Here is a 12,829-nt window from a genome sequence, read left to right as displayed (position 1 = left end):
CATTAATTTCTCTGTATACATCCATTATTATTGTTTATGTCTGTCTGTCATGATAAACATTTATAGTGTATTATTTAGTAAATCTATAAAACAGTTAGATTTAGTTAAAAGAACTGTCATAATTTTAACAGACAGACTCATGAAATTAAAACTAATTTAAACAACTTGATGAAAAGATACTTTATTTATCCCCCAGGGGAAATTCATGTAACTGGTAAACAACACACACACACACACACACACACACACACACACACACACACACACACAACAACACACACACACACAACACACACCACACAGATGTAAACAAAGACATGTGATCTCTTGCAGAGGGGAGGAGGAGTCAAAAGTGAAAGTATTCAGCTGATGTCTCTGTTGTTCAGACGCCATTTTTAAAAGGGCAGCAGCAGGAAACTGTCGACTGAGGCTGGTGAGTGTTAAAACAACATTATTATTATTTTACTGTCAAAGTTTCTGAGTCAGTTTCTCTCTGAGGAGAGAAGAAGAGTCAGAGTGAACTTCTGTCCACATGAAGACACTGAGAGGAAAAGACCAAATAAGAAGTTTGCGTGTGTGTGTGTGTGTGGGTGTGTGTGTGTTGTTTTCCTGTAATTTTCGGTGTGTTTCTCTTGAACAGATTGTCCTGACTCTTGTGTGGCGTCTTTCTCACAGTCAGTGTTGCAGACACTAAGTAAGAGACCTTTAAACTCTCTGTAACAGTGTTTAGTGCAGAGCTGCTGCAGTCGCACTCACTTCCTGTTACAGCTGCTTGTTGTGGCGCAGATAATAACTTCAGTGTATTCATACTGAGGCTGCTGGTTTGACTTATTTCTCCTGCATATTTTTCCTGAAGCTGATGAGAGAGATGTAGAAGAACAGCAGAATGATCCTTAATGACACCAGACTGTTTTTACCATCACTGCTGTTTTCTGCTGATGTGACTCCTACTGACTGTTTGTTGGTGACGTTGTGTCATGGGTCAGTGTTGTTGAGCGGTAGCAAAATATTTCTGAAGAGTTTCTTGTAACTGTTGATTAAAGTTAAACGCTGAAACGATGAGTGAAGGTTAAATATCACAGAGGAGAGTTTTAGTTTTACCGTAATAATGTACAGCTAATGAGTGAAATAAAGCTGTGTGACTTCTGTCCCGGGGAGGCGGAGCCTGGATCTAAACAGGAGTACTCAGATAGAAGTAACGATGTCACAGTGTAGAAATACTGTTACACTTAAAAGTCTTACATTCAAAAAGTATTTGCACCAAAATGTACTGAAAGTATTCATTATGCAGGATGTCTCGTTTCTAAATAATGTTGTTGTTATAATTATTTAAAGAAAATGCATTAATGTGACAGCTGGTGAAGGCGGAGCTAACTTTGAGCAGCTTAATTTATTAATACGTCATAATTTATCAGCTTTATCTTTTGTATCAATAATCTGTTACTGTTAAAGGAAAAAGCCAAATCTGCCTTGAGATGTTGAAATGTAAAAGTATAAAGTAACATAAAGAAATATTCAAGTGAACAGTACTTGAGTAAATGTACTTGATGACTTTCCACCACTATGGACTTCCCCCACTTCTTACAATACTAAAGTAGCTCCATGTAAAATCCTATGAACATTATTGATCCGGATCCATCAACTAACACCCAGTGTCACTACTGTGAGTCAAGTTGTTATCAATTAAATTAAATTAATTATTATTATTTTTACTGTCAAAGTTTCTGAGTCAGTTTCTCTCTGAGGAGAGAAGAAGAGTCAAAGTGAACTTCTGTCCACATGAAGACACTGAGAGGAAAAGACCAAATAAGAAGCTGCGTGTGTGTGATGTGTGTTGCGTGTGTGTGTGCGTGTGTGTGTGTGTGTGTGTGTGTGTGTGTGTGTGTGTGTGTGTGTTTCCTGGTATTTTTGTGTGTGTCTTCAACATATTGTCTTGACTCTTGTGTTTTATCTCACAGTCAGTTTTACTGGTTTCTCTGTCAGACTGACTGAAGTCCTGAAGATGAGTGTTTGTGATGAGGACAGAGCAGAGTCTCCAGGACCCATCTGTCCGTCTATGAGGAGTGATTGGTCTAAAGAAGAACCTCCATACTTCAATAATGGACCTGGACCCTCAGACACTAAGTAAGAGACCTTTAAACTCTAACAGTGTTTAGTGCAGAGCTGCTGCAGTCACACTCACTTCCTGTTACAGCTGCTGTAGTGACGCAGATAATAACTTCAGTGTATTCATACTGGCTGCTGAGGTCGCTGGTTTCCTGAGAAAATATCCAAACAAAGAATATTCGGACTTTTTTCTTTCCATATTGAACTATTTATATATATATATATGATATGAACTATAATCTCTGCTAACTTACACAGAGCAAAGTGAAAAAAGAACTACAGTTCAATGGGCCAGTTCTATTTCATGTATAGTTTACAAATTATCGTAATTAATATATCCTCTGTTTACTACTTGATTCTTGTAAGTGTGGCACAGGCCACATGTGGTGGTGTCTCCAGATGGATTCTGAGAGGACAGTCCAAGTTAAAAGTCCAAGGCTGATTTTTATTCCCACTCTATCCTTGAATATTAAGAAAAACACACACTAATAAAATTTTGTGTGTGTCTGATATTAACAAAGTAAAGAAACAATATTTTGGTTTTGGGACGGTTTACATTAATTTTGGGACGGTCAAAATAATTTTTCGGGGAGCCCTAAATCTGTCATCAGAGAATTGATCAGTGATCGATGTGATATGATTAAAAACATGTTTGTGTTTGCAGAGGTCAGAACCACAGACTGAGAGCAGAGTCTCCAGGACCCAGCTGTCCATCTGTGAGGAGTGATTGGTCTAAAGAAGAACCTCCAGTCTTCAGTGATGAACCTGGACCCACAGACTCACAGTAAGAGACTGTTTCTACTTTAAACTGAGCTGAAGATGATTCAGTTACAGAAATATTTGAAGGAAACATAAACATAGATATAATAAATAGATTTATAAAGCAGAGCGTTCTCATGTTACTGTTTCATCAACCTGAGAGTTGGTGCACGAACACGAGCCTGAACGCCACCTCTCCAGTTTCCATAGGTGGAATCAGACACGCCCACAATCAGCTGATTTCATATGAACAGCTCTGAACGCTCCCCCAGTCTGTAGACCTGTGAGTGAACAGAAGGACAGAGAAGAAACACAGTGTCTCCATGTTGGAGGAGACACTTTAATGATTTACTTTAATGATTATTTATATTATACTGTATATTATTATATTCCAACTGGTAGGAGACCCAGAACACGCTGGAAAGATCATATATCTCATCTGGCCTGGAAAAACCTCAGGATTCCCCAGGAGGAGCTGGAAAACATTTGCTTGACCTGCTGCCCCCACGACCCAACTTGGGATAAGCGAAAGAAGTTGGATAGATGGATGGATGGCATAATGGCATAAAAATATAAAACTACACATAAGTCAATAGACTAAAAGAAACAGTCAATTAGGTTCATAGTCATAATTTAATTTGACCCCACTATTGTGAAGGAGGAAGAAATGCAACTTTATAAAGGTACTCTACAGCCTGAAGTCACTCCACATCTGTTGAATCTGATTCTAACTAACCACTAAATAAATCAGTGAAAGTCTGACAGTCAAAGAGATCGGCTTTCAGGAGGAGAGGTTTACAAGAACGGATCATTAAGACCATTGGGAGACAAAGTAATAAGGACATGAATCCAAAGTGTCTTCACATCGAAGGAGCTGTTTTTGATGTGTTACCAATCGAGCACTGAGCTCAGCGTTTGCTTCAGTTGTAGGTTAACAAATAAACACAAACAGAAACCAAAACACTTTTCATTCATTGTCCATCAAGGTCTCAACAAGCAGCAGATTGCCGCTCTCCGCTCGTCTTCCTCTACTTTTTCTCTGTGTCTTCTACTCTGGTGTCTGCCCTCAGGACGGTCCATATTACTTATTTATCATCTGAAGTGGGGTTGTCATAGTCAGTGTTGGATCGGTGACTACTTAGGACTTCATAGGTGATGGTAGATAGAGTGGCGTTCGCCTTGGGGTGTCGTCAGAACACGGAGGACACTCAGATTCAGTTAACTCTTTACTGACTTGGTTTGTAACACAACAGTACATTTCTGCAACCATTCACTCTTACAGGTGAGAGGTGAACACTGTGCGGTCTAAGGCAAGAACAAATATAAGGAAGACAAATATTAGAAAAATTCAAACCACATATAATCAAATGACACTGCTTGTTACTCAGAATACAAATGAAAATTACTAGCATGTGGTCGCCATTGCACATATACTTAATCAATAACTAACAGAAGAAACAGTAAAGTCCTGATAACCCAATTGTATACATGGAAGAAGGAATAAATTACACACTAACAACTTTCCATATTACACAGAATACCAACATTATTTCAACCTAACACCTCTACTCGAACTGGCAGCATAAAAGCAAGCCACATGGTCAGTACACCAGCTTAGCCTCTGTACAACAATACAAACAAACACCAACAGGCAGCGAAAGGCTGTAGAACCATCCGCTCAGTCAGAAACATCTGGTTTAATCAGTTTGTCAGAGACGCACACAACTCACACCACTTAGATGCCAGATTGTCTTTCCAGTAAGAAATCCCTCTTACCGCACCGATTTACACGCTCCATGAGCTTAATTATGCAACTGCTCACCTTTGCCACAAGAGGGCGTCTGTGCAACAGTTTCCTGCCTTTCCAACAGTCAGTGTATGTACCTGTACCTGAAGCAGCCAGGAGCCATGTACTGCTGTGGATGATGACAGCAGAAAAAATGCATTTTAGCAACTTAAAAAACACCCACCTGATTAACCATGAAGTTCACGGCATGAGTGCAATTGTACGTGGGACCGGGATTCAACAGCTGAGAGAATGTGGTGCCAAAAGAAAGGTCTGTTTGAGGGCAAGATAAAGTGGTGAAAAATATTCAAATTAAAACCAACACTTAAAATAATATTGGTTTTTTAGGTGGGCATTTTTTCGGTGACTAAACTTCATTTTTGCTGCTGTCCCTGTCTACGTCAGTACATCACTCAGCTTCTGTGCCTCCTGCCTGTTCAGTGGGAACACACCAACCTAAATCCACTGTAGTTAATACTCTGACTGTGGATCAGAACCTATGACAATTCCACTGCAGATATTCTGAGCCATCACTTCAAGACCTGCCTGCTTGAGGTTGGCAACCAATCACAACACAGATGTTGACCTGTGACTGTGACATGTTAGTGATAAAGAAATGTCTTTACAGGAAGAGGAGAGGTGTCTCTGTGGAGGAGCAGCTGTCCAGCTGTGCTCTGTGTCAGGACGTCCTGAAGGATCCAGTCTCTACCAGCTGTGGACACTGGTTCTGCAGACAGTGCTTCACCTCATACTGGGACCAGTCTGGTTCTTCAGGAGACTCCTCCTGTCCCCAGTGTGGACAAAGACCCAGAACAAGACCTGGACTGCAGACAGCCAGTCAGACCAGCACTGAACAAAGTGAGACTGAACATCTGTATGATGATGTCATCATTCTGAGACCAGGACCTGTTGTTTTATACAGAGTCATTTGTTACATCACACAGCATCGACCTTTAAGATGATTATAAATACCACAACATTAAAACCTTTTCTCTGTTTGTCTTTAGTTTTTCTGCAGCTGATGAAAATAATCATCAGATTCTCAGATTGTCTTTCTTCAGTCTGACGTTGTCTCTTCTCTTTCAGCAGATAGTGGTCTGCAGGAGGTTTTACATCAACATAAGATCAGTCTGAGGAGCAGATGTGAACATGTGACTGAAGGAACTGATGGAACAGGAAGTGGAACCCTCCTCAACAGGATCTACACTGAGCTCCACATCACAGAGGGACAGAGTGAAGAGGTTAATACCCAACATGAGGTGAGGCAGCTGGAGACAACTTCCAAGATGGAGACCCTCCATGACGCTCCAATCAGGTGCCACGACATCTTTAAAGTCTTACCTGACCAGCAGAGACCCATCAGAGTGGTTCTGACCAACGGCGTCGCTGGCGTTGGAAAAACCTTCTCAGTGCAGAAGTTCTCTCTGGACTGGGCAGAGGGCTTGGAGAACCAAGATGTCAGTCTGCTGGTTCTGCTTTCGTTCAGGGAGCTGAACCTGATCAGAGATCAGCAGTACAGTCTTCTCAGGCTGCTCCATGTTTTCCATCCAACATTACAGAAGGTCACAGCAGAGCAGCTCGCTGTCTGTAAAGTTCTGTTCATCTTTGACGGCCTGGATGAAAGCAGACTGTCACTGGATTTCAACAACAGGGAGGTTGTGTCTGATGTCACACAGGAGTCATCAGTCAACGAGCTGCTGACAAACCTCATCAGGGGGAATCTGCTTCCCTCGGCTCTCGTCTGGATAACTTCCAGACCTGCGGCGGCCAATCAGATCCCTCCTACATGTGTGGACAGGGTAACAGAAGTACGAGGCTTCACTGACGCCCAGAAGGAGGAGTACTTCAGGAGGAGATCCAGTGATGAAGAGCTGTCCAGCAGAATCATCTCACACATCAAGACGTCCAGGAGCCTCCACATCATGTGTCAAGTCCCAGTCTTCTGCTGGATCACTGCTACAGTTCTGGAGCACATGTTGACCACAGACCAGAGAGGAGAGCTGCCCCAGACCCTGACTGACCTGTTCTCACACTTCCTGCTGGTTCAGACACAGAGGAAGAACAACAAGTACCATGAGGGACGTGAGACGAGTCCACAGGAGCTGACGGAGGCTGACGGGGAAGTTCTTCTGAAGCTGGGGAGGCTGGCGTTTGAACATCTGGAGAAAGGAAACATCATGTTCTACCAAGAAGACCTGGAGCAGTGTGGTCTCGATGTCACAGAGGCCTCGGTGTACTCAGGACTTTGTACTGAGATCTTCAGAAGAGAGAGTGTGATCTTCCAGAAAACAGTCTACTGCTTTGTTCATCTGAGCGTTCAGGAGTTTCTGGCTGCAGTCTACATGTTCCACTGTTACACCAACAGGAAGACAGAGGTCCTGGAGAACTTCCTGAGGAAACAACATGTTGATTTAACCCTGGATGACTTCCTGAGGAGAGCCATGGAGAAATCCTTCAGAAGTAAAAATGGTCACCTGGACCTGTTTGTTCGCTTCCTTCATGGCCTCTCTCTGGAGTCCAACCAGAGACTCTTAGGAGGTCTGCTGGGTCAGACAGAGAACGATCCAGAAACCATCCAGAGAGCCATCAACAACCTGAAGGAGATGAACAGTTATTTTATCTCTCCTGACCGAAGCATCAACCTCTTCTACTGTCTGACGGAGATGAAGGATCACTCAGTTCATCAGGAGATCCAAGAGTTCCTGAAGTCCAGGAACAGATCAGAGAAGGAACTGTCTGACATCCAGTGCTCAGCTCTGGCCTACATGCTGCAGATGTCAGAGGAGGTTCTGGATGAGTTGGACCTGAAGGAGTTCAACACATCAGGGGAGGGACGACGGAGACTGGTCCCAGCTGTGAGGAACTGCAGGAAGGCTGAGTGAGTCCAGACATGATCATTATAGTTATTGGTCAGTAGATCAGATCAGTAGTTTAGTCAAATTCATGTAAACACAGTATATACTTGTATATAACAGTAAATGCTGTGAGGGCCAAAAGATCCATGATTTTCCTGAGCTTCTTTAATGCCAGTTGTCTAGGTTGCCCATAACGTTCATCAAGAGCTGCAATGGCTTGGGTGAGAAGCACAGGAGAAAGAAACAAGAGGCTGAGTAGAGTTTTCAGCTGGAGGATTCAAAGGCTGAACACATGGACTTTGTGGGTGGCCCTTTGGTAGTGCTAAAGAAAAGCTAGAAGTTAGCAGGTCTCATGAAGAGAGGATTGCCGAGGCAGACCAGGTGAATGAACTGCAACATCAAGGATTGACAAGTTACGGAAATGGGCATTGGAAAGGCAACAGCAACAGGATGATGGACAGGAGTATGACTAGTGTTGTGGTGATTTAACACTTGGAAATTGAACAGCTTGCTGTTCTACTTGAGGAATTGCCAGTAGGTTGCGTGCAGGGTCTCTCTTCCCAGTAGACGACTCACATTTGGATGAATATTTAGAGGAGGAATGAGGGGTAGAGGATCTATCCATGAGACGCTGAATACCTCTCATTATCACTAAAAGTTCCTTCATGATTTCAACCTGAATATTCAGCACAGGATCAGCCAAATCAGTTGTGTCATCTTCCCTTTGACTGTCAGGTTCATGTCTCCTGTGTTCGACTTGTGTCTGTTGTATGATGACACGTGCATTCTGCTTGACATGTATCACCTCTAGCTTCAGGATATTGAACTTAATAATCGTCTAGATGAGGGGTGGAGTTTCACGACCAGAACGGTGAAGAGTTTCACCTAATAACTGTGAATCCATGACAATAGTAGGATCCGGCTCCAAGGTGAATGTGAATGAGGAGGTTCAGAATGAAGGGTTAACTATCATCACGGGTTCGTTCAGTTCGTTGGCTGGTCTGTACTTGGTTGTGCTTCGACTGGACTGTGGTGGTTGTCCTGGCACTGGGTTTCACTCGACTGATTCGGCCTATTATGAAGTAATGGTCGATGCGAGTCCCCTTGCCTGGCTCCCCTAGACACTTTCTCTTGCCTTGAAAGGTTTATTTTCAAGTCTAAAAAGGATTTCTAAACATGAAGGAAGAACACACATGGGCTGCTGAATCAGAACTGCCGGAAATGTTCGACTTCAGACAAGAACACAGGTCTGAATATATCAGAGCAGAATGGAGGATTCAGTCAGAGGACAGAGTCAAATCAAATCACATGATGAAGCATAAACGTGACGTAACTTTCCCTCCTTTATCTGCAAAACTAAGATTCCCATTCATCCAAGCTCTGCAGGTCTGAGACAGTGAGAATTATTGTTTCGTGTCAAACACAATAAGAGAAGATGATCTGAACCACAGATGTGAAGAGCAGATCATTAGCAGAACATTATCTTGTTTTCTCATCATATACATTGAGTGTATTTTTTACTACAAGTTGTCTGATTTGATTATAACAGATTTTATATTTTCTCTAATTACAGACTTGATTATTGTGGGCTCTTAGAGACTCACTGTGAAGTCGTGGCCTCAGCTCTGAAGTCCAACCCCTCCCACCTGAGAGACCTGGACCTGAGTCACAACCCTAACCTGCAGGATTCAGGAGTGAAGCTTCTGTCTGCTGGACTGGAGAGTCCAAACTGTCGACTGGAGACTCTGAGGTCAGTTCACTGACTGGAGCTGTTGTAATCTTTTGCATATATTAATGCAAATATTGCATATATATTTTAAGTGGTTCTTACATCCTTTTAACAGTATTCAATTATGAATTGTCATTATTATTGTTGTTATAACATTACATTATTATTACTATTGTTATTATAATTATTAGCCATATTAGCATTGTAAGTTCTCTTTCTAGTCTTATTGATGGGATTGCTGAAAAAAAGCAATCCCACAATATGTTGTCAGTTCACAAAATTTTCTTCCGCCAACTTTTTTGACGTGCCACTAGTCCCACTAACTCTAACCCTTTGTTGCAAAAACTCTGTTCAAATCTCAAAACGTGCACCTCAATGAGGACATTACGGACATTACTTTTCTCAGCGCGATGTCTCCTAATTTCTGAAATAACAAACATTTTGTCAGCTTTTTTCCTATGAAAATGAATGGAGAGAATGTTAAAATCCTCAGAACTTTTTGAACTACTTCAGCATACTTTCAGGTAGAGACGTCATTTAAACTTTAAACGGGTCCCGAGACTTTCAGCTGTCTTATGTGTATTTGGCTTTTTGATATCTTTTATAGTTTTTGATTCGCAGTTTAAGTTTTATGCTTTTTCTGACAGTTTTTGAGTTTATAATGGGAGTCTATGGGAGGAGGTTGGAGTGGATGACATCACAGCTAGAGTGGGAGAAGGGCTGAAACTGCTTTAAGACATTTTGTTTGACTTGTCCTCACAGCCAACAATTTCACTCTTCACACATCATTTTTTCCCAGAACGTAGGCAAATTTATCTTCTTTCAGACAACGTGTTTACCAAAGCACAGAGACTCGCACAATTTGAACTATGCCCTTCAAATGGGCGGGAGTACCATCCATCTGCCCCATTTCTCTCATGCTGGTTCAAATCAGCTGATTAGAGACTCCTCTGATGTCTGTGGTGTTTATCAACCACTTTACTGACTTTTCTGCCAAAGTCCCGCTACATGCTGCTCCAACACTAAATACAAGACAATGATTTACACACATTTCAACAGTTTTCACTGGAAATATGTTTCAGTACAGTGTTAGTCCTGAAACATTGGGCAATTAATTTCACTTTGTTATTCTAACTGACACACAAACAGACAGGCCGACTGTTGGACAGAGTTAGTTGTAGCTCTGTCTTTAGCAGCCAGCGACACAGTTTAGCTTCAGCTTGGGCAGAAGCAGCGCTCCCACTGCAATTTCTCCAGAAACTGCATTGTGTAGGTATTATCTTCTTATTGTTATTAGTTTTATTTTTAGTCTTATTGTTAATATACATCTTCATGTGGAACCTTCATTATGCTTTGTACACTTCCCCCTCTCTCTCTCTCATCAATGATTTTCATCTACATATTTCACTCTTCACACAGATTGAGTTTCTGCAGGTTGTCAAGGATCAGCTGTGATTTTCTGGCCTCGGTTCTGAAGTCCAACCCCTCCCATCTGAGACACCTGGACCTGACAGGAAACCACCTGCAGGATTCAGACGTGAAGGATCTGTATGATCTTGTGGAGAGTCCCGACTGTAGACTGGAGACTCTGAGGTCAGTAGAGGGATGGAGTCAGTCCATGGTACTTTCAGCAGTGTTGTACTAAACACAGTATCAGAGCAAAGATGTCTCAGTGGAGTCAGACAGTCTGATGTCAGAGGGCTCTGATAGGAAAAGACTCTGCAGCCGACAGAGATGGAGTATAAGGTTTCAGGAGGTCAGACAGGTATGGAAGAGAGAGTCCATGTAGAACTTTGTACATCATTAAAAGCACCTTAAAGTCTGATCTGATGTGGACAGGAAGCCAGTGAAGGGAAGATAAAACTGGTCAAATTTTCTGGGTGTAGTTGAAATTGTAGCTGCAGCTCTGAACCTATAATCACTCAATAATCAAGTCTCGATGGAACAAAGACGTGAATTAGGATTTCAGCATCAGTCTTAGACATAAAAGACTGAATCTTAGCTCTGTTACGTAGGTGAAAGAAGGCGGTCTCCATGACAACTTTAACGTGCTGAGAGGGTAGGATCGAATGTGACGCCCAGATTCTTGGCTGTCAGACTGTGAGAAATCACACAGTTGTGGAGAGTCACTGTGACTCGATCAAGACGACTGTTGTGTTAATGTCTAAAGCTGCTAACTGTTGTCTGTCTGCTTCTCTCCACAGATGGAGAAACTATACAAATGAGACTGAAGAGGACGGTGTGTGTGTGTGTGTGTTTGTGTGTATGTGAAGCAGTGATGACTCTGCAGTCTAAACTGATCTGAGTCACACACACAGTCCAGTCCACCATCCTCCCTGTGTGACTCCCCCCATGAAAATCAAGTGTTAATTTGTACATATGATGTTTTTATATATTACAAGACATATCCATGGAGCCAGCAGGTGGTGGGCGGGGCTCATGGCCTGATCCAGATTTCTCAATCAGGAAGTAAGAGGAGATGTGACTCTTTATGTGTGAAAATCAAAACAAAATATCAGTCACAGCAGAGGATTTTTGATAAGTGCCATACAAGCAAAATGTTTTCTTATCTGCCGTTCTGCGTGTTCATGTTTATACTGTACACATCTGACCTGCACCTTGTACACATTTATATCCAGGTGTTTATTAAGTATATTATGTCTAATACCAGCACTTTCCTTCTTCCTCCTTCATTGTAATTTATTCATCTCTGTAAGTAGAGTATGTGCATTCCCATACTGTTTGCACTGAGACAGTTGGACAATAAAGTTGAATGTAATCTAAAAATGATTTTAAAAATAAAGCACAGTTCATATCTAAACCTGACAGATTTTAATTGAACTGAATCAGAAACACTTTTAAACTTCAGCTGTTGAAAATGTTTCCAAGTTCTCTTTCATATCTCTTTCTATCTTTTCTGTATACATAAACATATTCTGAGATTTGAGACACACACAAGTTTATGTCATATAGATTCAGTCTGAGATATGAGACACATTGTATGGAAATATCTGTTTGATGCTGAATGTCAATAAAAAAAAAGGAAAAAGAAAACGTCTCCAAGTTTTAGTTCAGAGATTTCCGACAGTCACCTGATGGCAGCAGGGTTCATTACTCCTGGACTTGACAATTTGAACACAATATTTCTGTAAGTGCAGAAGTGATGAGTCCCTCTGCTGGTCTGGTTATAGCTGACACCTGGTGGTGATGGAGAGAACTGTAGTCTGGTTTCGCATTTAATTTTTAATGGTACTGATTTTAAACACGTGCAAACTAGTTTTTCTTGATTGTAATTACAGAGAGAGAGAGAGGGTAAAAACTGAGCATCCTGAATGACAGGCACACAGAGAAAACCAGTAAACTCGGTCCATTGGGATTCCTCCCAACATGCTTGATGGTCAGTTTCAGTGTTGGACATTTATTTTCAAACACAACAAACGTCGACTTTCAAACTAACTCAAATACAACTAAATTTCCCTCCTCGTGGCTGTTTCCTCCAACATCCAGCCCAGTTACAGGAAATATGGTCACAATCTCTCCTTTCTGAGTTACTGGATAAGAAGATGGCCCGAAATGTTTTTGCAGAACATTATG

At 41.8% G+C, this 12,829-nt stretch overlaps 1 protein-coding gene across 1 annotated transcript; it reads left to right on the top strand.

The window, feature by feature from the left end:
• The first annotated feature begins 2,392 nt into the window (after positions 1-2,392).
• On the top strand, positions 2,393-11,665 carry LOC111231876 (protein NLRC3-like). The gene is made up of 7 exons (XM_022759138.1): positions 2,393-2,412; positions 2,771-2,890; positions 5,280-5,509; positions 5,738-7,529; positions 9,080-9,256; positions 10,655-10,828; positions 11,440-11,665. Exons 1-7 carry the CDS (start codon positions 2,393-2,395, stop codon positions 11,504-11,506), a joined length of 2,580 nt encoding a protein of 859 aa, XP_022614859.1. The 3' UTR covers positions 11,507-11,665.
• The last annotated feature ends 1,164 nt before the right edge of the window (positions 11,666-12,829 follow it).

The sequence above is a fragment of the Seriola dumerili genome, unplaced genomic scaffold (assembly GCF_002260705.1).
Source record: "Seriola dumerili isolate Sdu_G_001 unplaced genomic scaffold, Sdu_1.0 BDQW01000320.1, whole genome shotgun sequence".
Lineage (NCBI taxonomy): Eukaryota > Metazoa > Chordata > Actinopteri > Carangiformes > Carangidae > Seriola > Seriola dumerili.
This window is presented reverse-complemented; position numbering and strand designations above follow the sequence as displayed.

Bases quoted from the DNA above. Each gene is read 5' to 3' on its own strand.
- LOC111231876 (XM_022759138.1), top strand. From the start codon at position 2,393: ATGGGCCAGTTCTATTTCAT. The intron at 7,530-9,079 runs GTGAGTCCAGAC...CTCTAATTACAG, and splicing joins AGGAACTGCAGGAAGGCTGA to ACTTGATTATTGTGGGCTCT. The intron at 10,829-11,439 runs GTCAGTAGAGGG...TTCTCTCCACAG, and splicing joins TGTAGACTGGAGACTCTGAG to ATGGAGAAACTATACAAATG.